General features: G+C 36.1%; 1 protein-coding gene and 1 long non-coding RNA gene across 2 annotated transcripts in view; one reads left to right on the top strand and one right to left on the bottom strand.

The window, feature by feature from the left end:
• Nucleotides 1-16,396, bottom strand: part of LOC128528454 (uncharacterized) — a 28,780-nt gene extending 12,384 nt beyond the window's left edge. Inside the window, exons 1-2 of the long non-coding RNA XR_008360959.1 lie at nt 16,324-16,396; nt 5,235-5,299 (exon numbers count right to left, since the gene is read on the bottom strand). This is a non-coding gene — a long non-coding RNA (uncharacterized LOC128528454). The remainder of the gene's footprint in view (nt 1-5,234; nt 5,300-16,323) is intronic.
• The window catches only part of col21a1 (collagen, type XXI, alpha 1), a 63,143-nt gene extending 35,727 nt beyond the window's left edge, over nt 1-27,416 (top strand). Inside the window, exons 19-31 of the mRNA XM_053501292.1 lie at nt 3,688-3,732; nt 8,395-8,448; nt 8,596-8,649; nt 10,153-10,206; nt 12,027-12,098; nt 18,674-18,709; nt 19,300-19,344; nt 19,895-19,927; nt 20,884-21,030; nt 24,314-24,368; nt 24,900-25,100; nt 25,921-25,998; nt 26,353-27,416. Of these exons, the coding sequence (XP_053357267.1) occupies nt 3,688-3,732; nt 8,395-8,448; nt 8,596-8,649; nt 10,153-10,206; nt 12,027-12,098; nt 18,674-18,709; nt 19,300-19,344; nt 19,895-19,927; nt 20,884-21,030; nt 24,314-24,368; nt 24,900-25,100; nt 25,921-25,998; nt 26,353-26,537 (1,059 nt within the window). The 3' untranslated portion in view covers nt 26,538-27,416. The remainder of the gene's footprint in view (nt 1-3,687; nt 3,733-8,394; nt 8,449-8,595; nt 8,650-10,152; nt 10,207-12,026; nt 12,099-18,673; nt 18,710-19,299; nt 19,345-19,894; nt 19,928-20,883; nt 21,031-24,313; nt 24,369-24,899; nt 25,101-25,920; nt 25,999-26,352) is intronic.
• The last annotated feature ends 419 nt before the right edge of the window (nt 27,417-27,835 follow it).

The following is a 27,835-nucleotide window of genomic DNA, read 5'->3' as shown; positions in this document are numbered from 1 at the left end:
CTGGTTTTCTTTTATTCATTCCTGCTTCATTGCACTTCTTTTCTGAAATAATCCACTCTGTAGTACTGACTCTGCTTACTGTACCTCTTGACCAGCATGCAACATGTAGGGCCTCTATACATACATTGAATATACATTGAATAGCGACGCCTTATACTTTTGCAAAACTAGGTCATTAATGACAATGAAGTAGCAACTAAAACATGATAACCACTGGCAGACACTTTTATAGCCCCATACACCCCAAAACAAAAGCATGCAGTTTATTCTGGACAAGCATACAAACTGCTCGTCCTTCTAGCAACACACTCACAAAGCTGAGAAACCTAGCAATAATGGCGAAAAACAACCAAAATTGTAACAAACAACTAATATCCATTATGCATGACTGCCAGCTAGGTTATGTAGAAGAGGACTGTTATAAAATCCATATATGGAAGAAACAATTAGATAAGCATAAAATTATACAAAAATGGAGAAAACTTAAATCTTTGAGATGGAGTCAGAATGTTAGATTTATTAATATTATTATTATTTTGCAGCTCTTTGTTTTAGAGTGTTTTTCTAAACTAGGGTTAGATTGAACCTATAAACCACACTGTATCAAATGAGTAGTTACTAAATCATGTCACAGTACTGATGCTCTCTTGGCATTGACCATCACAACAAATCAGTGTAAAACTCCAAAATCACCCTGTGCTTCCTTCTGACCAACATCTACAGTATATATTGTTTGCCACAGTTCCTATCTGATAGCCGTCCGACCACCAAGCTGCCACTGTTGGGCCCTTAGGCCCCCAACGGAAACAACATAATGAGCTGATTTTTATTATTTTTTTATAACAAAAAAAAAAAAAGAAAAAAAGTGAAGATCCAGAAGATTACTAGATTGTTTTAAATGTGACCAAATAGTATTAATAATAATAATAATAATAATAATAATAATAATAAAATAAATTATTATGATGGCATTCACATCTTCCGGTAGCAGTAAAATGAATGCGTTTTAAAAGGAATGATATTGGAATTTTTTTTTTAAAGAGCATGTAAAAATATACATGGGTGGCCATCAATAGAAAATATGACCCAAAGTATAGAATATTAAAATGAAAAAACTGACAATATTACCTTGTTGTGATCCGTGAGTTTATTTCTCCTGAAAGAAACTAACATGCACACTATTCACAAACTGAAAATTAATACGTTTTCCTCCGGTGAGACCCAATTCCAACACCAACTGCACAACGCTACTTCCTTTTTAATGCGAACAAGTGTGGTTGGAGCTATGCCCTGTCCACAAATGCACATGTTCAAGATGCATGACTTTCAGTACTGTATATTTTGGCGCATACCGTACTTGGGTGGACCACCCAAGTATACTTTATGTGTGGGAAACACTGAAGCTACATGTAAACTAAAATTATATATAAATAAAAAACCTTTTTGCCAGCAACTTCTGGAGATACAGTAAGAGTCTTGGGGAGCTGTGTCCTCTGGAGATAAGCTTGCTTTGCGGCCAGATGACTCTGGGGTGACCTATAGGCTGAACCGATCTTTATTTTGTGTCACGGCAGCTTGTGCAGACCTTTCAGCTGCTGTCTCCTATGCAGCGATTAAAATGTGGTACTTAAGTCAACCTGCCTTTAAACCCCCCGGGGCACAGGATATTGCCCAGCCCACATGCCACTCTCGTGTTAAGACTGGTAAATGATGGCAGCATTTTATCTGCTGTCTCCTGTGCAGCAATTAAACGGCGGTACTTACTTCACCTGCTTTGGGTACAGGGCATTTTTAAGAAAAGTTTAAAATATGTTGTGACCTCTGGTCTCCGACTGTGTTAAAACATGAAATGTATTAACCTAAAAATGTCTCCAATGTAACATTCATGCATTAATTAATTTATACAACCAACCCTTACCATCCCATATTCCTTAAAATTATAGCCCATTCTCTTGCTTTGTATACAGCTTAAAGGAATGGAAAGTACTTTATTTTGCAACATGTTTGTGTTCATTTCCTAATCCCTGCAGAGCAAATTCAGACCAAACATCTGCTTCAGCTTATCATGGAAAATGTAGCTAAGAGTCATTTCAAGGTGGCTTTGTTGGATGCATTAAATGATAAAGTGTTGGTTTGCTTTCCTTTAAATTTGCTAAACACTGCATTTATTGTTTCTGCCAATTAATTCACCCCAGGATGTGATTAACATGGTACCATCATAAATTACTTATATAACTTAAATTACTTAATAAAATATATTTACTATAGGTATTTAAAGTTAATATTTCCTTTTAATATATTTTATTAAAGGAAGAACACAATTGAACAGTTACAAAAAGTGTTAATGTCCTATTGATTTCATAATTTATTTATTTTTTTATCCCTTTTACACAACCCACCACACAGAACACATAACACACACAAAACAATTAAAGCTAAAAGTAAAGGTTAAAATTTGAAAGGTTTAAGTTGAAATTAAAGGTGATTTACTTGATTTCCAAACAAGTAATATTTTTATTTCTTTGTTTTATTTGGACATCTTCAGCATTACTTAATGTAGAAAAAAATTAAAATCAGAAAAAAACATGGTGTTAGGAAGTGATCCTAAACTTTTGAGTGGTAGTGTACATATGAGCGACTTTGTGTAATAGAACTGGTCAATACGAAGAAACCATGCAGAGATGTTCCTAAAATATAAAAATATCTGACATAAGCATTGGGGAAACTAATCAAACTTCATGGAACAGTCATTAAATTTGCTTTTAAAAAACCTCCATAAGTCATAGTTTTGATGACAGAAATGTTTCCAACAGATACCAGGCCCATACATACATCACTGTTCAAAGAGGAAGCAGGAATTGCTTGGAAATACTTCAAAATAGTAATAGCTTAATGTATGCTTTCCAAGATCAAATACCAACTTTCATAGCATGACATTATTTATATAGACAAGGCAAGGTATTTCATTTATTTTACATGAGGTGCCATTGCTATCATGCCTTTAACAAATAAATGCAACGGAACGCATTTGGTTAACAAAATCTATAACAGTTTTCTGTTCTTCATAACCCTTTTTTAGTCCAAAAGTAAGATAAATGATGAAGTGATCCAATATTTTGTTCAACCCTTTTCATTTTGCAATTTGTGACATAGGTCTTTAAATATCTTTAGATTTAAATGTTCGTCTAGATACAATTTACAGCAGCAGCAGAACATGTTTCAAGAGCAAGCTTTGATTAGTTGTCTTTCCACATGTTCCCTAGAGCCTTGGAGTAGTCATCTCAAATGGAGCTCCTTCCTGTTATATGTTGGCATTAGTATTAAAACAACATCCTGTTAAACCTATTACTCTATTAATCTGGCTGGCAAAAGCAGCAGGGAAACATGTCATATGTGATTAATTCAGACAGCCAGATGAAAAGTTCATTCCAAAACCATGTATGTTTGTGGCATTAGAGGGGAAGAAAACCCCTACGCTGTCCGAATGTACAATATAATCTGATCCCAGTGTAAATCACCCAAACATACTGACATAGTAGTATACTTAGCCTTTTAAAATTGTATGCTATAAATACTATATGCTATATGTACTGTATTAATGAAATGCAAAAAAAATTATAACACCAGCAAATAAACCACTACTCTATTATTTATACCATATCTTAATGCTCCTTTGACCTTTTTCAGGGACGGCCAGGAACGCCCGGAGGTGAAGGACCGACAGGATTAAAGGTCAGTTTTTGTTTGAGAGGATCTGTGTCTTGGGCATGCCTACTGTAAATCACTGAAATAACTCTTTATGCACACACATTGATAATCCATTCCCAGACTGGAACTGTACTAAATTCCGCCAGATGCCTTGTGTAAGAGTGTCCAATCCACATCACACATTCCATCCATGCCAGTGGCCAATCAGTGCTTAACTTTCATAAAGGAAACTAACAAGTCAACGTACAATGCTCTCCATAAACCATAAGGAATGGTGTAATGTTTGTGTGAGACACTTCTTATGATGAGAACAGTAAGAGGTAATGTTTAACATCTGGGGTATTTTCATACACACTACATTAACAACAACACACGACAGATTCCCAAATTAATTACTTGGCTGTCCTGGAATGCGAAACAATTATGAAGTATTTGTGCGAACCACAACGATAGCAACAGCTCCCTCCTTTTTCACACTGAACAACAATATTACACTGCCTGGCCAAAATGAAGATGCACACACTGAAACTTCAACACACTTTCCACCTTAATCTGGGATTACAGTGCACAGTGTGGTATATATATATGAAATAACTGTCATTTCTACTGTATATTCTCTATGCTTCCAACTTCACCAATGTTTAACTGAAATCCATTCATGTTTTTTTTCTATTACATTTCTTTCAATAAATTAGAGGTTCAGAATAATCATAACCCACTGTAAACTGACCATTAACAAACGTATCATCTGAGCTGATATGTTGGTGAGAACTCAATTCTAAATTGTATAGAAAAAAAAGCACTTATTTTAGGGCCTTCTTTTAAATTATCAAAATAAAACTAAATTTTGGCCAAGTTTAAAATGACAAAATAAAAAATATGATTTAACGAACTGGTCAGAGAGATGATGATGATAATGACTGTTATAACCAGTTTGTATTAAAACGAGGCATATGTCTAGAATTTTTGGCTTAAAAGCCATGCATACATTGTGAAGACACCAACTCTGAAATTTATCCTGAGATCATTTACCCCAAGTGAGTACAGGCATCGTGTGGTAATATTACTCAACACAAATGTCTGGATATCTTACCCCAGAAAGACAAAGCATTTAATCTGGTGTTTCTTTTTGGTTTTTCTTAATACAAGAGACACATTTGCACAAAGTTTTGTAATTGATATTTCGTTTTATCTTAACCAACAGCTTATTAATTAATATCATGTGTTATTTTAAGACCAAATCAACATTCCATGAATGTTTAAACATAGCAACCATACCTGCGGGATACCAATCAAGAAGCGTATGCTGTGTTGACGTGGAGCAAACTGCTAGAGGCATGGACAGCATGTTTAATCATTCCTGCTGATTAAACGAATATTCTCCTGATTGGAGCAGACTGCAGAAGTCAGCACTAATGTTGGACTATGCACATCTTAAGTGGTTCATTCAGGGAAGTTGTGGTGTTTGCGTGACATTCTAGACAGTGCTTAATAAAAATCTACACTTGGTTGTTACAGAATCTTACCTTTTGAAGACTTTCCTGAGTATGTTGTAGCTGATCAAGCGCGATATGCAAGGCCATGCTGGGACCTGGAATTAGAACACTGTTTTCTAAAAGAGTAAGGTCATTATAGGTCGCTATAAAAGGGTTTGTGGAGTACGAATCTGACAGCATGCATTGTAATTTCTTTGTGCCATTATATATTTTGGATGTCTGCATTGAGGTGTCTGGACATGTTATTGGCCAGGTTTTCAGCTCCCACTCTGAAGTAGGGTTAAAATCCAAATCCCCATTTTTCAATCATAACATGGACATGTATGGACACCAACTTCGACTGTCTGGAAATGTATGCTGTGTCTATGAATAGCATTTATATCTAAAGTCAAAGCTTGTACATGCAATGTTTGCCCTTCCCCCCTGGTCTGCTTGAGGGAGGCTGGAATCCACCAAGCCTTTTTTTTCATTGGATTAAAGTTTGACATGCAGAACTGTCTCTACATCTGTAAATTATTCAAGAATTGTTGAGTTTCATTCTTTCCATGTTCAGGGTATGTCTTTTTTTTGTCAGTTTACAAAAAGATAAAATGACGATGGAAATGTCTTTGAATAATCTGGACTAGTAATTTGCTGTGACATAAAAGCTTCTAATTTTTTTTAATTATTGGGGCTGCTAACGTCAGTCAATCACCTGTTTGATGCCAGCTAAAATCTCATCTGGTAAGAAAATGAACCCAAGGAACTCGAGATGTGTTTTTATTTAGCCCACAGTTCTTTCTGCTGAGACACAGGCTGTTGTCATTTATGTTTTGGAAGAGAGTTTTGCCATATGCGTCTTGTGAAAGCATAGAGAAGATATCCCTGAGGTTATTCGCTTCAACTATACGGTTTGCATTTGGGAAATTCAGGAGCACTTTGGTAGCAGAACAGTAGCTACAATTTGGGCTTTGACATCTTCTACAGTTGAGAGAATACAGAATGGTCTGACTATCCTGAGGGTAACCCGCTGTGAGGTCTAGCTTGGAGAATGGCACAGAGTGGCTGTGTTTGGCTTGGTAAGCACTGATAAATCATTTTTTAAGGATTTTATGGCCAGTTTAACAACCGTGCAGTGTTACTAATGATGAGAAGCAGGTCTTGGAGAACAAGTTGCTGTAGGAATGCGCCAATGTTGATGACAAACACGAAAGCATCATTGCTGGTGAATTTGTCTCAGCTGATATTGTAAGAGTCACAGCTGCGTGATCAACTTTCTTTTGTAGACTGGGCTGCTTGCTGAGGGTAGGGTCCTTGCCAGGAATCTGCTGTGCAGGCGTCTTCCTGGATGAGTGACAGGCTTTGGCATAGCACTTTACATTTCCAGAAGTTTTACACTGTCTGCCTTTAGCTAAGCAATTGCCTTGATTGCACTTTCCTCCACAGTGTCTGCACTGTGCATTTGGTGTCCATGTGTTTGTCAGGAGACTGTTAGTTAAAAGGTCTTAATTGCATCTAAATGCATACACCGTTTAAAGTTTGTTTTTCCGAGATTTCTAAAAAGCACCGGTGTTTAGGAGAGCACTCGGCCATCTCTAGTCTGCAGCACTGTAGATCACACGCAGCCTGGTCATTTTTGAGCATTAAATTAAATGCATTGTCAATTTTATGCATCTCCTTATGCCAAATATTTTCACCCAGTTGCTCCACTGTGGACAAGCTAAATCTGTGCTGAAAAACTTTACCATTGCATAATTACTCAGTGGCGAACATACAGTTGTGGCCAGGGTCCCATTTCAGTGAATCCTGAAACTCATCTTGCAGCTGGGAAATAATCAGTCAGAATTGTCACAGCATTAATGCTCAGATTACTTTCAGAATTCTCTCTTTTTTTAATACTTCATTGAAACTGTAAATGAAAGCCATAGAATTTTAAATAATAAGGCACATTACATTCAGACATAAGTGGATTAAAGGAAATCATCTAACAAAACAGATGACCAAACTGCAATGCAATGCCAAGAATGCAATTTTCCAAATAATTATTTAATATAATTAAAAGATTATATCTAATTTTCTCCCTAATCTTCAGTTCAATTATAGTCTACGAGAATGTATAATTTTACTATGGAATTGGATAAAGGCTGCATGATTTATCTAGGAGGGGGAAAAAAAATAAATCACAATCTTTATTCATACATACACGCAATCTCATTTCTGAATGATGGCGAATCACTTGCATGTATTTCCCTTTATTCAGATCACGCTGCATTTACACGTTCACTTATTTACTCGACAGCAAGCCCAGATTGCTATGTCAGTTACTCTCACTAGTCTCACACACACACACACACACACACACACACACACACTTATAAACTAACACATAATGATCAAGTACTGCGTGTCTTAAAAAAAAAACAAAAAAATAAAACAGGTGCTATTTTTTTTTGTTATTTTTATTTTAGTTATTTTTTGTTAACATTCTATTTGTGTGTAACAGCTTTTAATTTTTTTCACTTTAAAATGTTCTAAAAATGAAGGGACTTTGTGTGAGAATCATTTAGATATTATGATATTACTTCCCATGGATAAAAATCGTGATTCACATATTAGCAAGTATCAAGCACCCCTATACTGGATTATTACCCACCCTGTCTTGTGTCAACAGTTCACGCTGGAGGTAGTGTATTGGTGTGTATAAAGGAATGTTTCCTTGACTCACACCTAGCTGCTTACTACCAAATAAAGCTTTGTTTGGAACCTCCACCGTCTGTTCAAGTAATGTTGCTGAGTACATACATCCCACTATGACCTGATAAACATCTTAGAACGGCTACATCCACACATGTGCCATGCTTCAAAAGATCTTAAACTGATTGTGGCAGAATAAGACTACTAATGTAGATTGGAAAACATAGCTGGAACTCCTGTGTAGGTTCTGTGAGCCAGTATCATGATCAAAGTCACTGAGATCACATCATCCACCACCACCGCCACCCCCCCACCGAGATCACACACATACACACACACACTGTTTGATGTGATTATTAACTGAAGCGTAATGACTTCATTCATCTGCTATATATTTGGCGGATTGGCCAATTTTGTGAATTCCTAATAAATTAGTCAATGAATAAATATAAATAGAACACTGTAGATAATAAACCTAAAGTATATAAAAAATTAATTGTAATAATTTATTGTTTAGGGTGAGAGTGGATTGCCAGGACCAAAGGGAGCAAGAGGCTTACCAGGGGAAAATGTAAGTGAACATACTCAGTTATATTTCACACCCTTTGGTCATTACTGCAATATTAATACAAAGTCATTTCTAATAAATGTTCAACAATGAACCCTGCTTGAAAAAAAAAAAAAAAAAAAACACACAACTGAAAGTGTCTTTTTACAGGGCGAGATGGGTTTGCCTGGAATACTTGGTCCATCCGGATTACCTGGATCTAAGGTCATAATGCATGTTTTTAGCCCCATATTGCACAGTATACTTAATTCTCTGGATGTCAATAGCAGGAATTAAATTCACTTCCATAAGTAGTGACAATAGACAGTGATTATATTAGTAATTTATCTCTATACATCACCTCAGTGGAGTTATTATAATACAATTAGTTTGAATTTAATTTAACCATAATGGAATTATAGTATTATATATATATATATATATATATATATATATACAGTATATATATATATATATATATATATATATATATATATATACACACTGTATATATATATATATATATATATATATATATATATATATACAGTATATATATATATATATATATATATATATATATATATATATATATACACACACTGTGTATATATATATATATATATATATATATATATATCTATATATAATATATTAATTAAGCAGTTTTGCTGCCCAGCTGTGACCTGTTCCCACATAATTTTTGAAAATCAAGGAGATGGCGGGTCTAGAGTGGATTCCAGTTAGATTTTACATTGGGTAGCGGTTTAAAGAGGTACCAGTGCAAGTGAGGAAGGCCATCATTAGACTGGGGGGAAAAAAAATCAGAAATCAAACCCTTTAAGATTGGCCAAATCAAAAATCTGGTTCATATGTAAAAACCAAACAAACAAAAAACAAACAAACAAACAATGGCAATCTCAAAAACACCAAAAGGCCTGGAAGACCTTGAAAGACAATTGAATTGGATGATCTTAGAGTTGCTTCCTTAAAAATCCCCTACACAATCTCAAGGCAAGTAAAGAACAATCTCAGGGAGGAATGCATGCTATCAAGGTCGATAATCAATTACGCTTTCATGAATGTAAAGGCAGACAGTTTGCCTCAAGATCTAAAGCACCAAAGAACAGAAATAAAATATTAATATCTGCTAACAAATGTTAAAAACCTCCCTGGTTCTGGTCACAGAAGTCACTGGTTCCCATGCTGGAACGGGCTGGCATTACCTCCTGAGACAAATGTGTTCTATCACATTCGACAAACATAATTCACTGGGCATTTCTACTAATTTCACATATTATATTTTATAGATCCAAGATTAACTTGCAACACAAATGTTTGGAAGAAACTCATCCAAAGCAGAACACATCATCTGTCACACATGGTGGAGGCACAGAACTCGGTCATTATTTTTGAACGGTCACTGCTGATAGAAGTAGCAGGATGAATTGTGACGTGTATAAAGATATACTTTTCACTCAGATTTAGTTAGATGCTAGAAAATGGCAGGACAGGGCTTCACAGTACAGACTCAAAACAGTAAAGAAATGGACTGACCTTAAACAGTCAGGTCGGTCACACTTGAAAATGATTTTCACTTACTGAAGACAAAACTGAAGGCAGAAAGCCATACAGTACAAACAAGCAGCAACTGCAGTACAGGCCTGGCAAAGTATCTCAAGCATTTTTATTTTTACGCACTTTCTACTCTTTCTTTTTTGTCATTAGGGCAGTAAAGGAGACAACGGATTGCAGGGTCAACCCGGGCTACCTGGAAAACAGGTATACACATGAATACTTTCACACTTTTAATGGTTACAGGTAAAATTTCCTGCCTGGCAAAAAAAAAAAAAAAAAAAAAAATTTATAATATTGAATACACTAAGATTTTCAGTCACCTTTAGCTTTGATTACAGCACACAATATGGTGGCCAGTGAAGCAAAATGATTCCAGCTTCATGTTTTATGATGAGTGAATCATTCTTTCACAATTTAAGTCCTGGGCCCGTATTCACAAAGCTTCTACTAAAAATTCTCTGATAGAGCTCCTATCTTAGCATAAAAAGTCTTCGCTGGGAGTCTAAGACTAAAAGTGAAACTTAAAGGAAATTTCTAGAATAAGAAAAGTACAAAAACCTTTATTATAGTGAGGAGGTGTGGTTGACCCCGTTGCTAGGGATGATGCAGCAATTCAAGGATTGTGACTGTGTGGTTGATAAAAAAATAATAACCTCTGACAAGGTCTTGAAATGCCACAAATTTCCACACAGAAGTTACTTTATTTAAGTTCTTACATTTATTTACCATACTGATTTTATTACTTATATTCCATTTTAGATTAAATGGGAGCAAATTGGCTCAGCTTTTCCCAATTTACATGTATACCTCCTTGTACTGTATGTACAGTATATGTACATATTCTCCTCAAATACACTCAGCAGACAAAGCCCATATGTACTACTCATATATTAAGACCTCGTGCGTTTACCAAGTTTAAATTTATTAAAAAATTTTGCTCATCTTGCAAAATGCTCGCAGACCAAGGTACTTACAATCCATGGTTCCACTGTATGTGCTGAAACGATTTCTCGAGTAACTCATGTAATTTTATTACAAAAAAATGGTCAAGGCAAAATCTTCTGCCTTGAAGCTTCTTTTAAAGCTTGCATTATAGAATGTATGTCACTGTAATGCACTTAATATATCTTAGTCAACTTTAAGCTATTCCTTTTATTGTGAATAATGACAATTTTATTTTTGATAAGATGCTGTATGCATTTAAAAAAATAAAGTTGATTTTTCTAAAAAGAAAACCAATTAAGCTTTATTTCTCTTACATTTTACATTGCTGCTTAATTAAGCAAAAGTATTTTATCCGATTACTCGATTAAATCTTTCGTAGAATACTCGATTACTAAAATATTCGATAGCTACAGCCCTAGTCATGAATAATAATATGCAAAAATTCACAGGTATTTGATACTGATGTTCATCCAGCTTGAATGAATTCTCATATCAGAAGGTGATTAATCTTCTGTAACATCAGCTCATTTATTGTGAAAGCCATTGTTTTAAGAAAGAAAAAAAAGTGCATCCCTCAGAACCGTAGTTTTGATTTTAAAAATGATCACTCCACATGACAATTTACCATTGCTCCAAAATTATATATTTTTGCTCCCTAAAAAAAAGCCTTTTTTTTTTTTAAAAGCCTTACTAATCAGTGTGGCTGATGGACACATAGTTGGGACACAAAATGAAAGTTCTCATTATACTGTGCATGTATGGAAACACTCTTACTTTTACTGTTAAGGTGGCTATGGTTCTTACTCTTGATTTTTTTACCATGCAACTTTACCAAGTGATCCCCATTAGCCACATTTCTTCCACAAAGTTGATGGTTCAGCACTAACCGTTCAGGTTTTAAGTGCTCTTAACCTAGTTCCATTAATTTTTAAATCTCCTTAGCTGTTTTCTTGCTTGATGCGTCCCAATAATTTTTACCTTCTAAAAACTTTTTTAGGCCACGCAGTGTAGCATAAGAAATTGATTTTATAAATCATTAAACATTTTTAATACCTAACTTTTCTTTTTTTTAAACTAAGGGTGAACCTGGAGAACCAGGAAACGAAGGACAGACAGGTCATCCTGGAATGCCTGGTATAACTGGACCCAAGGTATGAATAACTTAACAGGAAAGTTTAGTAAATATCTTAACACTTTTAAATATAATCTCCTATATTTGACTATTCTATCCAAGGTTTTCAATCAGTTCAATTTTTTTTATTTCAAGGATGCACTGATAACCTATTCTTTGCATTGTTATTGAAAAGAGCAACTTGTTTAGTATTAAATAGATGCATAAATGAACAGTTTATTCAGCTATGTTAATATTTTGGCTTTTAAATGGTAATTTTAATTTTTAGGAGTTGATGGGAGCTGTAAATTATACCTTGACGCACAATTAAACCTTGGGATAGGCGGGGCACGGGCAGGCCACTTATTATTAACAGACTATAATTGTTTATTGATTCGATTATGTACTGTGAATGGAGGAACTAACTAACCACGACTTGCAAAGGTGCTGGTTGCAGGATTAAATCCTTGTATGTGTGGTTTGCTACTTGTGTGTAAGCCGTGGCTAGGGTATTCAGTGTGTTGCAAAACTATATGATATTTTATGATAAACACAATGTGGTACATAATTGTGAAGAGGCAGTGTGACATGCATTTGTATTCAGCCCCCTTGAGACAATACTTTGTAGAATCACTTTTCACTGCAATTACAGCTGCATCTTTTTTGCTACAGAAGTACTGTATGTCTCTACCAACTTTTTTACATCTAGTGAGTTAAATTTTTGTGCATTCTGCTTTTTAAAATAGCTCAAGCTCAGTCAGATTGAATTGAAAGTGTCTGAAAGTGGACTATGAAACATATGAATATGTTTTGATCAAAACCATTCCGTTGTAGCTCTGGCTGTTTAGGGTTGTTTTCCTGCTAGATGTTGAGCTCTGACCAGCTTGCCTGTCCCTGCTGAAGAAAAGAATCCCCACAAAATGCTGCTGCCACCACCATGTTTCACGGTGGGGATGGTGTACTCAGGGCAACATGCAGTCTTGGTTGCATTTAGGCCAAAAAGTCCTCCACATGACGCCTTATGGCTTTCTTTCAACAGTGGATTTCTTAGCTCACACCTGAGCTGTGGATCTCTGCAGATCCTCCAGAGTTATTATGGGCCCCTTGGCTGCTTCTCTGATTAATGCACTCCTTGCTCGGCCTGTCAGTTTTGTTGGGCGGCCATGTCTTGGTAGGTTTGCAGTTGTGCCATACGTTTTCCATTTTTAGATGATGGATTGAATGCTCTGTGAGATGTTCAAAGCTTGGGATAGTTTTTATAACTCAACCTTGCTTTAATCTTCACCATAACCTTATCCCTGACATTTCTGGTGTGTTCCTTGGGCTTCATGATTTGGTTTGTTCACTAATGTTCAATAGCAAACCTCTGAGGTGCTTCACAAAAGAGCTGAATTTATATTGAGATTAAATTAAACACGGGTGGACTCCAATTACTATTTAGGTGACTTCTGAAGGCAGTAGGTTCCATTGGATTTTAGTTAGGGGTATCAGAGTAAAGGGGGCTAAATACAAATGCACGCCACACTTTTTATCATTTTCCTTCCTCTTTAAAATTTTTTTACCACTTTGTGTTGGTATATCACATGAAATCCCAATAAAATACATTTACATTTGTGGCTGTAACGTGACAAAATGTCATGGGCACTGTACTTATAAGAAATTTTGTATTCATGTCAGTTTTTGTAGGTTTGCTCGTAATCATTTCAAAAATATCCTATTAGCTGAATATCTTACACTGTGTTTAACACAAAATGGCACTATAACTGTCACAGAGTGGGACAGTGAGATATACGTGTTTGTGTAAGTTGGGACCGGTAAAATAGATATTAAAGTGTAGTGACCGGCACAATGATGGAAACCTCAAACTCCATCCAATCTCCCTTGCTAAAAAGTCAAGCAACTTTATAGCACTGCCCCTGGACCATGGCAAGTTGAGGGGACGGAGTTGTACGTGTCTCAGTGCTCACAGTGACGTAAAGTGCTCTGTTTCACTCACGGATAAAGCTCTGCATGGCCAGATGAGCCGTCCTCCCACTATGTACTGTATTAAATCATATTTAAGCACCAGGTAAACCAATTTGGGTTGTTTGTAATATGAAAGATAATGTAGTAGGCTCCTTTTGATAATTTGCTACATGGGGTCGATAATTAAAACCAGCCAGTACAAACCCAGTCAAATACTATATTATGATGGATTAAAATTACATTGTTATAAACCTGATAAATTGGATGACTTTTACAGTTCAAGTCTACATTTTACAATGTAATTGGCAAGCAAAAAATACCCCGACCCATCCTCTCATTCCAACCCATTTTTTATAATAAAAAAATTCGTCCCAACATGAGGCATGCTATTAACTAATGCCAGAACAACAAACTGATGCTGTACATTTCAAATTTGGTGCTTTTATACAAAGTGAAGGATTTTATGCTAGTTTATGCATGTGATGTTCCTTCAGGGAGTAGGTGCGGGACATATCACCCAATATCACTTACCTTGGAGGAGATGTCACCCCCCCCCCCCCCCATGTTGAAACTAAAGTTAAATATGCCGTTAAATTGCAGTTTGCTTTGCGTTAATTAAAAGCATTAAGAAACAACTATACTATTGTCAGTTTTGTTTAACCGATTGACAGTTCTATCCCAACCCTGATGCTTTTTAAGATTTAAAGAAAACTGAAACTTCAAAGATGAATAGACAGACCAATACATGTTTATTCTTCCTCCGGGAAGTTTAAAATCAGTTGGTCTCATAGGTTTTGAAACCATGCCGATAATAAAAAGCAGAGATGCAAAGCGCCACTATATAACAAAATGTGCCATTAGAGCAAACATATCTGCAGCAGTCTGAGGTGAGGGCATGTAAAATACCTGGTATTTGGAGAGCATGGTATATCAAAGCAATCAGAGTCCTTTCACATTTATTTACAGCCTAGCAGCGTACAAATGAAGATTCACTAAATACTGATTAAAGATTGATGTTTGCATTCGTTTCAACAAGAAAATATACTGTACAGGCCAACCAAAGAGAAAATTTTCCATACAATGTAGTTAGTGAAAACTGACAATTAATACTACTAAAATTACATTTTTAATTCTTATAGATTTATAATGACTTCACATGAATCCTAAAACAAACATGAAATTTGGACCTTAGCTCCAAGAAAATTGTATGGACCAGACTGAATTTTAAATTTTTAATTCAGTACCCCTGGTGAACAGTTTTAGTGTGTCAAATTTCGTTGACAGTTATTTTTTAAAGCTGGTTACCATCTGATCAACCTCAGATATAAACGATTCTGTACAAAACGGTTTCTCCAAACTCTCTGAGTGAATTAGTCTCAAACCCACTCATTACAACACTTCTGAGTTTTGAAACGTTGGAGGCGTTTGTGGAGGTGAAAGGTCACCGTTTCTTTACCGTCCTGCATGTAAACTATTTAAACATTTTCATCCGTGGGAGGAGTGAATAATTTGCTAAGTTTGTTTAGAAATAATTTTGAATAAAAAATAATTTAAAATGTTTGAAGTTCTTGTGTATTGTTTAAATGCTGCGCTCGGCTTTTATGTGAGAGAACCAACATTATCAGGAACGTATTGTACTGTATTTAATCATTCAACTTTTTATAGGTTTAAAATCAAGTGAAAATACAAATCGAATTGGGATATTTATAAAGTCGCGACACTTCTGGAATTTTCTAGAACCAAATCGGCGGCAAGAATCATGATAATATTGACTGGTGATTCCTATCCCTAATAAAGATATAAACAAACATAAATAGATATAAACTGTTTTAAAGCTCACGCAGATTCATGGCATTTGCAAAATTATGAACATAAAACGTTTTTAATTAAAACCTTAAAGTATTAAAGATGTGATTTAAAAAAAAATAACGCCGTCCGTTTTATTTAATACACATTCATCGGCTAGTCACCGACTTATTAGCATAAATGTTAGCATTTCAACTAACAGCTGAAACCTTAGCAGCTAATACCACATCACTAACTCCTCATTGTGGTTAACATTATTATACACATCTGTATTAGTCACTTTATCAGATTTATTACTCGTTTGTCATTTTCCCCAATGTTTAAATGGCCACTGGACGCCTAGTGGACTGTTTATTCAAGCCTCCCTTAAGGTTTAGGAATTGCGTGAAAAGTGTTTCACGGTTATCTATGAGCTTGCTTAAAGGCCACTGGACAACAAATGAGCACTTATTCAACAGAAAAATGAAAATACTGAACAATATTGAAATTATTACTTAGCAGGAGTACGTTGTGTGCACGTGTCTCTGCTCTCCTCCCGTATCCAGGTGAAAATGATGCTCTGAATTGGTGCAGGTTGGGTTGCCAGATGTGCGCTTTTTCTCGAATATTTAAAAAATGCAACCATTTGATTTATTTGTGATTCATGATTTATTTTCTACATTCTGTAACAATACTGGGGATTTCAAAACTATAAAATAACACATATGGAATTAGGTAATTATGTAACAACAACAAAAACAACAGTGAGTTGTTATTTTAAGACACAGAGATCAGCCTTTCTGTAATAGTTCTTGCAAGAACAGTATTGTCAAGTGCATTTGCAAAATCCATCAAGCACCATAATGAAACTGGCTCTTATGCAGTCCATCCCAGGAGGGTGAGACCAAAACCTACCTCTGCCGCAGGCAGGAATTTCATTTAGAGTTATCAGCCTGAAAAATGACCAATTAACATCACCTCAGATTAGAGGCGTTATGAAGTCTTTACAGAGCATAAGTAGCAGATACATCTCACCTATAAACTGTTCAAAGGAGATTAATGCATTTTTGGACGCCTTCAGCATTCCTTTACAATGTAGAAATAAATAAAAATCAAGAACCATCATGGAGTTAGAAAGTGACCCCAAACTTTTGAACGGTAGTGTACATTTTTAAATACAGTAATCCTTGTTAATGGGGGTTTGTTTGATAAGGTGAGGATCTGGCAAACCGAAAAAAGTCTTTGAAAAATTTGGGCACACTCTTCTTTGAAGAATTGGAGGGTTTAATCTGTTTAGGGTTATGCCTAAACTGGAAGAAGGGTAATTTTTTTTTCATGGCACTGTAACATGCAGAAGCTATCAAATTATTGACTCTGCGACTGCATTTTTTTTTACTAGTTAAAGCCACCTTCTTTCATGGACTTACATATGCACATACTGTATGGTCAATCGCATGCGGGAAAGATAGCATCTTTTTACATTTTTCTGGTTCTCTGGTGTAATGGTTTAAATGTTGCTTTTTCCAAACAGACAATGGCTGTCTGTTTATTGGAGCTGTTCGTACTTCTCTCAATCACAAATTAGGGCGACATGTCTCCTCAAACTATTGTTTAAAAAGAACCTCATTTATCACCATATTATCCCTGTTACTGAACTTTTATTTGCTCCTTATTCTTAAACATCATGACAGCTCTTAGCCATTAACTGCAGCTTTGCAATTCACAAGGTGTCCTTTTAGTAGGTGCAGGTTGTATAGTGCTTGATAGACATTTCAGATGTACTGTAAATGAATTGTGCTTTCAAGTTGAGATACATGCAGTATACCTGGACCTCATTGTACTGTATCTTACCTGTGTAAAAATATTGTATTATTTTCCCCATGCAATATATACAGTACCAGGCTAGGATTTATTTTCCATTTGCTGGACAAGATGGTTGGTGGTACTTCTAAAAAAAAATAAAAATAAAACTGTAGTCAACAATCTAGTTATGTTTTAGACTATAAAAAGTTTTTCCTTTTTAAAATGACAAGGCAAATTTGTACCATGATTGGTCATCTAGAATGAACTCATCGCATTCTGCAGCAGCCCCGTAGGAACACTGGCCACATAAGGCAGCAATACACATGCATGCACCCAGTGGAAATGAGATCTAACCAGTTATTCTAAAGCTGTAAAGTACTTCACAAACATGGATATTAACAGTTGGTTACTAATCATAAGGTCATCAGTTTAAACCCCAGCTACACTAGGCAGCCATGAATGGACCCTTGAGCTAGGGCCTTAACCCTATATCATCAGCCCCCCCACCACCCCCATACCCCCCAATCCCCCCCCCCAAAAAGCTGTAAGCGAAGAAAGAGTTTCACTGAATTATTTCAATGTAAACCTTGCTTTGTTAAACCTTGCCAGATTTATTATTATTGAAGATTGTTGCTACAGTGGAAAGATGATGCAACATTCCCTTATGATTAGTTCATCATAAATGTCATGCATAAAGGTCAATGGAAAAAAATAGATGCTGCTGAACAAAGATCCCAGTGACTTAACTTCTTCTGAACATTGAGTCATATTTATAGTTAAATTCTATTTAAACAAGTAAACTTGACAGAAAGTTGCCTACAACATACACTAGGTTGACCAGGCAACAGGGTGAATTTAAGCCACCCAGGTTATTTTTTATGGTTATTTTTTTTTACAGTGAACAAAAGCTAAAATAGATTTTCTTGTGGAATGAGTTTCATGTGACAAATATCAGCCCACAGCCCTTGATGACAATTTTCAACAAGCACTGTTTGCCATGTTTCCCTTATGCAATAGATCATGCAATCGTTATTCTCTTAACCTCTTTTTTTCTTTTGCCAGGGGGAAACAGGAGGCCCAGGTGAAAGAGGGGAAGAGGTATGTGACAGTTTAAAGTACATACACATCTAAATGTATTTCTTTCCATTAACTATATATAAAATTAGACATCTTCTAAAATGCTTTGTGCATTTTAAATTTCATCCCTGCAATTTACTTAAATGTGATTAAAGCCCATTCAGGAGGCATGTCTTGCTCCCGTTGTTGGATAAGTAGACAAGTGCAATAAAAAACTGAAAACAGAGTTCAGATCGGATCACTCCCTGTCTTTTAAGTACTTCACCTGTGCTAAGACTAAAGGCAGCACCTAAAAGTGAGCTGAAAGCAGAAGAGGAGTGCTTGCTCAGTTTATCCTTTAAACAGTGTACTTTTTTATGGGAGCACAAATCAAATTTAAGGAACATTAGCTTAGTTTTAGGAACTCAAAGAGAAAAAGAAAAGCCTTATAAAATAGCTTGTTTTATTTAGTACCTTGTGGTGGCATGAAGTTGTGCACACAATCCTGAGCACAATTAAAAATTTGTGAAAAAATGTATTCTTGTTCCAAGTGCTGTTTTATTTTATATTGTACATACATTTGAAATATTTGTAACAGAATTCAAATATATTCCGTCTCTACAACACAACAGGGGTTAAAAGGTGACAAAGGAGATGCAGGAGAACCTGGCCGCAGTGTAAGCTTGATATTTCACATTTTTATTTATAATTAATTATATGTGCCATATTCTGCTTATGTGGAAAAGCTCGTGTCATAAAATGTAATAATAGATTATCACTGTTATCAACACAAGTGAAAGACAAGTGAAATGACTAGAAGAATAAAACCATTTGTTTAGTCGTGAATTGACTGTCGATAATTACTGATAATATTATAATCAAGGCAATTTTAGGTTGTAATAACAAGACAATTAAGAGTCTGGTAATTACTGGTAATTAATCGGCTCTGTCCTGAGAACAATATCAATGTGATACAGCCCTAAGCTTTGGGCTTTTAAGGAAAATGATCTTAAAATATGAAAAATATGCTAAAGCCCAATTGGTTTGATGTGAGGAAAGTAGATGGGTTTAAGAACAGGTGTGATAAATCACATAATGAAAGTAGTAGCTCATTGTTGCCAGAAGTACAAAAGACACATAAAACCTGCAATACAGGATGGAGGATAAAGTCGACGCTGCTTATGGTTCTTCCCTAATGACCCGTGTCCCACTTCTGTTCTTGACCAGGGTCTAACTGGGCTGTCAGGACAAAAAGGAGAGGTGAGTTAATATTTGCACCGTATGCACACAAAAATACTTGCAAACACAATGATTACCTTGAGTATTGTATTAAATCCTGTAAATTGTACATCTTTTTTTGTCTATACTGCCTGGTTAAAAAATTGCACACACTATGATCACCTTTAACTTTAGTTCATGTGAAAAAATGATTCCTCATGCTCCCTCTTTTACTATTTGAATCCTGGATTATTTTTGTGGCATCAGGCAAGGAAAGAAAAAAATCCATTGATGTGATAACCTGGTCATTCAGTCCGTCAGCTAACTTTATTATATTTCCAAGTAACGTTGCAGAGTCTGAACCTGACCAACTGAAGCAGCCCCAAGTCACATCACTAACTCCAGGGGCTTGTTTCATGAGCTCTGGAATAGGGTCAGTCTGGATTCAGACCATGTGACCTTTCTCCAAAGTCCAGTCTTAATGCTCACTAGCAGACTGAAATCCTTTCTAATTAATCTCTCTAACAAGTGTTTTTTATGGTCACACAGCAGTCTTTTAAACAATGCTGTGAATTCTCGTTACATTCTGCATGTGGAAATGCTCTTACTTTCACTATTAAACATTGTTGTGATTTCTACTCTCAATTTTTTTTATGACACAACTTTACCAAATGTTAAAGTGATCTCCATTCATGATTCTTTTCTTCTGTGAAGTTCCTCACCAGGTTGGAGTAGTGTGTTCCATTAATTTTAAATCTCCCCAATTTTTTTTCTTTTTATGATGCTGGCCAATATTTTAACCCTTCTGAAATGGTGACTGGTCAGGCAGTGTATATAAAGAATCCTATCCATGTTTTACTGCCAAACTAAGTGGAAAAGTTCACTTGTCTGATAGTCTCATAAAGATGAAAAAAATGTTGGACAAAAAATGTTGAATGATCTTTTACGAATTTTTAGACTTTTTTATTTTGCTGAGGTTGTGCTTGTGTACATGTCAGAAAGGGACAACAGGAGAGCCTGGACAGGCAGGACATATAGGCCACCAGGGACAGCCAGGACAGCCAGGACAGCCAGGTCCTCCTGGGTCCAGAGGACAGAATGGGGACCCTGGACAACCTGGACCACCTGGACATGAAGGCCGACCTGTAAGCGTTATTCATTCCTCTCAGTTCTTCAAACCAAACATTTTGTGCAAACACAGGCGTTGCCTCAATGTAGTTGGATGAGAAAAGTACTTTAATAATGACTCTACTAGTACATAAGAAGAAGGCGTTTTGTTCTTATGTAGACAATTGCTGAATTATATTACCTCATCACTGAAATCACTAAGAATTCATGTCCTGGAATGGTTTAGTTGTTTCAACAAATAGTCTCCACTAAAAATCGTAACAAAGACAATCGCCCATATTCCTACAAAAGACACTCCATCTGCAGTGAACAGATCAGCTAACTTGGAACATCTAATCAAACAGGATTAATAAGTCAAATGGATCCATTAGTCAAAACATACAAGACCCAGGCATAGAGGTCTGAATGCTCAAATAATGTGTTGACCTCATCCTCTATTCCAGCCAACACCTCGTTCATGAGGTAACTCCTGTAATCTCAGCTGGCGTCTTTAATATTATCTTAGACATTTACATGATCTGACATCCTGCTCTCACTTAAGCTCCAGACAATGGACTTTGGAAGGGTCTTCCACACAGCCATCAGTTTACTCCCTAATTTCTGGTAGGAGTAGAGGCCTGCTAGCTAATATGACTCAATTAAGACACATCATCCCTTAATTAGAGTAGTAGACTCCTACATGAGGGTCACTATCCCACTGAAATTCAGGATCCCTCTCGTTTTCTTACATGCTGACTTATCACAAGCTGACTTCCTGACTTCTTTGCTCCTTGTGAAAAAATGACCTACAGTAGAGGTAGCATTCAGCAGCATTAGTGATCAGAGGGTGGACACCTTGTATTGTACAGTATGAGAGAATTTTTTGAGTTATGAATTTTTTGGAGCATTTTTTATAGAAGCAACGCCTGATCATTTACAGACTGCCTAACACTGTGAGCTCCGCCAATAGTCGGTTTCCAGTCTGTCTGTTTTCTAGTCACACTGGCATACCCAGGAACAGATTTATAACTACAAGACCAATTGGTAGCAGACAGGTTTGTACCAAGGCTCCAATGCTGTTAAATTTCATATGCGACTGGCTTCTGTTTGAGCTTTTGTTGAAATAGGAACAAAATACCTGCTTGTGCATTTTCTTTTGGCACACACATATCTACAGACTGAAGAACAACTACCCGAGGAGAAATAGTCAAAATATTTCGATAACTTTAAGCGTTCTAATGAAGTGAATTCTGACCATAACCAATAGATAGATGACTATTTTGCTGCCTTAAGCCTTTAGACATTGTGAATAATTCACATCTGCTTTTGATGGTCTGATTAGGAACCAAGAGAAGAAGATCCCACTTTTTCTTCAGAATTATTCATGAGTGTTTGGCATCAACCCCAGCCTCAGGCTGATTCAGCTATGTTACTCATTGCATGGACAGTGGAGTTAAAACGTTTCAAAGTGGGTTTTCTTTCATTCAAAACAGAAAATAAACAGTTTTTTAAATTCGTAACATATTAAAAAACAAAACGTTTTAAATATATCAACAATGAAAACTGTAGTATTTCTAGATCACTAAAATGAAGTAAACCTGTTGATGTTGAGGTGGTCTGAGAATGAGAGTCTTCACATGGGTTGAAGCTTAAAGCCTTAAGCCAAGCGTAATACAATATCCTAAAGGATGAGGCTCTGCTTTTGTGACAACTTACCATGGTAAATACATCAAGCTAAAGCCAAACCATGTCCACAACATCAGAGATGAGACTGAAACTGTGCAAAAGGCTCTGGGAAATGAAAAGCTTCCTGAGACTTTGAAACTATTATTGATGCTTTGCGAAGACTTTCTTTGAACCTTGCAGCACATTAAACTGAGAAGGATGAAAGAGGTCCATTGAGATAAAACCCAGGAAATAGCTTTAGAGAGGCTGAACAACCACCTGACACCAACCACCGCTCCACACCACTACGATTTATTTTATACACCAGTGCCTCAGGCGGCATTATTTGTGCTTTTTTTTTGTCAAAGCTCCAACACGGTTTATACATTAAGTCTTCATGTCAATGCTACCGTACTGTACTAACAAAATAAAATTCGCCTGCAGTATTTAAATATAGAAGATGATTCAGGAATAATGTGCTTGACTATTAGTTTTGGCTTTGAGCAGACCATTACAGGTTTTCCATATTGTTCCGCAAGACAAAAAAAATATATGGCAGAAAACCAAAAGGACTTTGTCAATACTTGCCACACTTTACAGAACCGTACAGATGTCTATCCAACTTCCACATAGGGTTCACACCAAATTGAAGCATGCTTGGGAAGGAAATGAACAAAGCACTTGAGCTCTATCAGATCACAGATCAGAAAGGTACTGAAGTCATCTGCCAGGACCATCTGCCAGCCTGCACATCTGCCAGTGCCAGCTCTGATTCACACATCTGCAGCCAGAGAAAAAACCCAGCATACAGTGATTCACACTTGCAACAAGTCTAATAATAATGAACAAGGAATCCAGTCTACAAAGATATGTAAACAAAGTCCATCAAAGGGCATTTACAGACTCTGGCAATCGCTAAATCTTGGTCCATAGAGGAAGACTCCACCCTTGTGCGAGCCACATAAAGAGGCCAGGTTGTGAACAGACTTTTTTGCTACATGGATAAGCTTTTATCCTGGACAGTTAAGCATATACAGTATGTTCTTTTATTCGTTAATGGATATGCTAGCTTCCAATACCTGTTAGACATAAATTCCCCAGGTGCATACTGTTGCTTATGCCTTTTGTATAAATATGGACAATAGAGTGTCTCAGTGGCATTGGTAGTGTAATAGAAAATAGTATTAGTATCTCACTGTTAACTGTAACTCATGCGCCCTAGCACTAAACTTATTATGAATCTGTGGTCAGTATAATTTAAAGTACACAGCGTCTTTTATGCCAAATGATTTTGCTTGTTGTATAGTACGTTGGTTGTTTTTTGTCACTTTCTTTCATAATAAGAAATCAAAGCAGTTGCACTGATGTTGGCGATGTAATACAGCACAGTGAGGTAACCTTCAAAATCCATAGAGCGAGCAGTGATTTATTCAGATCTACCTTATCCAAAGATTCACCATTACCATATGTCAAGGCCTTCTTTAAGTTTTTTTAAGAGTACCTTCAAATTTATTGTTGACCCCATTTTGAACTTGTGCAATGATCCTGAAAATATTATTGCATGTACAATTCATAACATTTGTTGATGCAGATATTTCAGGTAATGATCTCATTATCAGTGTTTTAAAGATTTTGTTATAAACTATGTTATTGCAGGGGAGAGAGTTGTCTGAGCAGCGCATTCAGCAGATTTGCAGAGAGGTCCTTCGATGTGAGTAACAACACATATAGTATAATTCTACATAAAGACATAATTCTACAGAATTAGAAGAAGTAGTTGGTGTAATGGAAGTCTTTAACTGCATTGGTTTATATTTTTGTTTGAATTGACAATGTGTCAAAAACTTTAAAAATTTGTTAAAAAACACAGTATGTAGAGCTGTGATATTATAAAAAAAAACACAACTGACAAATGCATATGTTGATATTTTAATAGGTGAAAAAAAAGCTGAATCCATTTTCCATGGTCACAGATTGTATGAGATACCAACATAGTTGGCTTGATTGGTTCCTAGGACCAAAGGCAGGGACAAGTGTTTCTCCAGATTCCTACTACACAATGTTATTTCTTACTTATAATTAGTTCCTTTTAATGGTTGATGTTTATAATTTGACAATGCATGTCTACAGCCACAGGTATCAGGAGAGGTTTGCCACCTTGTAGGTATTTCTTGTAGGTACAGTATCTCATTCTGGTATCATCTGCTGTGCCTGATGGCGAACATAATTCTTTTATTTGCAGCAGAGATTCCCTCACTTCTTCTTAGTACCCAACACAGCCAACAGAGAAGTTGTGAACACTGCCACACAAGGCTGGGACCTCCAGGGCCAGCAGGGCCAATTGGTCCCAAGGGTTCCAGAGGATTTTCCGGAGTACCAGGATCACATGGATTGCAGGGACATCGAGGTTTTCCTGGGCGGCCTGGGATTCCTGGCATGAAAGGTAACAAGGCATGGCTATTAAACAGGGGTGGCTTGTTTCATTAAAGTTTTTCTTGTATTGGGTCAATGTCATTGCTATGTTGCTCATTTATAACACAATAGCTTACACACTCTGTTCATAGGACACCTGACAGTTTTGACATGTGTAAATAAAATACATTTGAAAAGGAAACATTTCCAAAGCGATGGATTATTTCAACACTGATGTTAGTGTGAATGTACTGTAATAATCAGTGTGAAGAAATGTTGAGCATTCTTGTTGCTTTTCCATCAGTAGATTAGGATCTAAATGTAGAGGTAGGCCAGGCATCTTTCAGTAAACTTCAGATATGCGCAAAAAAAAAAAAAAAAAAAAAAGTTTCAGTTTAGAAACTTTTTCCGATCTATATATATAGTCAAATTGGACCATGTGAAGTTTCCCCAGGCCATCTCTCATTACAGTTAGAAAGGAAGCAGAGGTCACGTTACAAATTGAGACATTGTACAATGACCTCGAAACAGTTGAGGGTTAAGCATCTTGGTCAAGGCCCCAACAGAAGCTTTCTAGTGGTCCTGGGAAAACTCCCAAACTTGGCCACTAGTGCACAATTTATCTGTTAAGATTACTTATGCACTTAAAGCATGCATTAAACAAGTTCTTTTACAGGCAGTGCTCCTACCATTTGTGATAAGGAGTGACAATGCTGTAATTTCTCTAATTACTTTAATAATCCTTTAGATTAACCAAAATGAATTAAATATATTTTAGAATCAAATGCAAAAAAAAAAAAAAAGACACAGGCTTGTGTATTAACTTTTTTTTCGCGGGGGGGATTTTCCAGGTGATCCAGGAGAAAGGGGTGAAAAAGGAAATCAAGGACGGTCAGGAGTCGGAGATCCAGGTCAACCAGGACTTCCAGGCAAGAAACAAATACTGTGCTATTAATAAATTGTTTGTGGAAATAAAAAAACAGGAAGAAAATTATGGTTTACAAAAATTTGGTGTTTGGTGTATGAATGTCGCTTAAAGCATAAATACTACTTAAGGTAATGTAACACTTATTTGTGACATCAGATAAAGTGAAAAAACACTTCAGGGAGCACTTTACCTTCAAAAGGACAAGGTTTATTCCATTTAAACCATTTAAATGCTTTTGCTGTTCAATGCTACATTAATATGCTACATTAACTAGAATTGAAATACATGTGACGATATGGCACTCAAGAGTCATGATATTGAATTATAATCAATATTGTTCGGTTTATTTTTATAGGTCCAATGGGTCCCCCAGGTATCAGCAAAACTGGTCATCCAGGTACACCTGGCTTACCTGGACGGGACGGGGAACAGGGAAAGAGTGGATATCCAGGAGAACCTGGGTCACCAGGTGTGTGTCACCCATCTATGTGTTATAGTGTTTTAAGAAGGGACCCTTTTTTTAAAGGGCCAAACTATTGAATTAGACCTGGATGAAACAGGCCAGTCTGGATTTGGTGCTCAGAGAATGTGAGAAAAGTTAACTAACAGCCTTTATAAACTCAGGATGATCATACTCTGAAGGGTGTCTCTAAGGCATAAAGTCATTAAGTACCTCTAATAGTGTAAATAAATACGTGCATCCCTGTGTGTATGGATCATTACATGGTTTCTCAATGGCACAAACTGTCTCCATTCATTGTCTCTCATAATCATGAAGAATGCAATCAGAGCTGCAAAGTTACTTTCGTATGGGGTAAAATACATCAGACAAACGGTAGCATCAAATGTCTGAAGCACTTAAAAGCTTACAGACGTTCAAGTGAATGCGCAACACTACTAATTTTCTGAATCTCTAGCACCCTCCAGTGTATGTCTGTAGCTTTTCACCACTCCCATAGATTTTTATTTAACATGTTCAAGATATGTGCTGTGTAGCTAGTCAGCATTTTGTACATTTTCAGCCTTTTTTTTTCCATAGCTCAAATATAAACCATAAACCTGCATGCTGAAAAGTGACTTTCTGCTAATCTGTTAAATGATGCTTTATTGTTTTTTGCCTCATTTCATTGTCATGGGAGAAATATTATAGCCAATGATGATGATGATGATGATTATTATTATTGTGGATGACAAATGTGAGCTTTGTATAAAGCAGTTGTTTACTGTTAGGAAAACTGTTTTTTCCCCCAACATGCCTTTTTAACAGCTAAGACAAATTTTTAAGTATTGTTTTCATTTGTCTTTAAAAAGCATAATAATTCCACATTTTAAATTGTTTTTGATATGTTAAAATGTTCTTGTTTTGTTTGTCTTTTGTGACTTTCAGTTCAATGTTAATAATATTAATTAAACCCCATTTTTATTACATTCTGTGTCATTTATTTGATCTATCTATTATCTATTATTTTGAGCTACAAAATAAATACATGTTAGAATCATAAATTAAATTAAACCAGATAAAATTCACAATTACATTAAAGTTTAATTTGTGATCAAAGAGATTTAAAGTACAAGGCAGCTCACAGAAAAGTATACAGTATATGAATGGTGAAAATATTGGCAGTCTCAGAAGTGATCGCTGTGCATGATTGACCTATGTAGTGAAAAGGAACATCACCTCATATACACTTGACACCAATTACATAGAGTTCCAGTGATGTGTACACTGTATTTGGATTATATGTATATTGGTCTGATCAGCCATAACATTAAAACTACCTAGGTTTTGGGTTCCCTTTGTGCCACCAGTGCAGCACTAGACCCTCAGGCCATAGGTT

This window comes from Clarias gariepinus, chromosome 8 (assembly GCF_024256425.1).
Source record: "Clarias gariepinus isolate MV-2021 ecotype Netherlands chromosome 8, CGAR_prim_01v2, whole genome shotgun sequence".
NCBI classification, from domain to species: domain Eukaryota; kingdom Metazoa; phylum Chordata; class Actinopteri; order Siluriformes; family Clariidae; genus Clarias; species Clarias gariepinus.
This window is presented reverse-complemented; position numbering and strand designations above follow the sequence as displayed.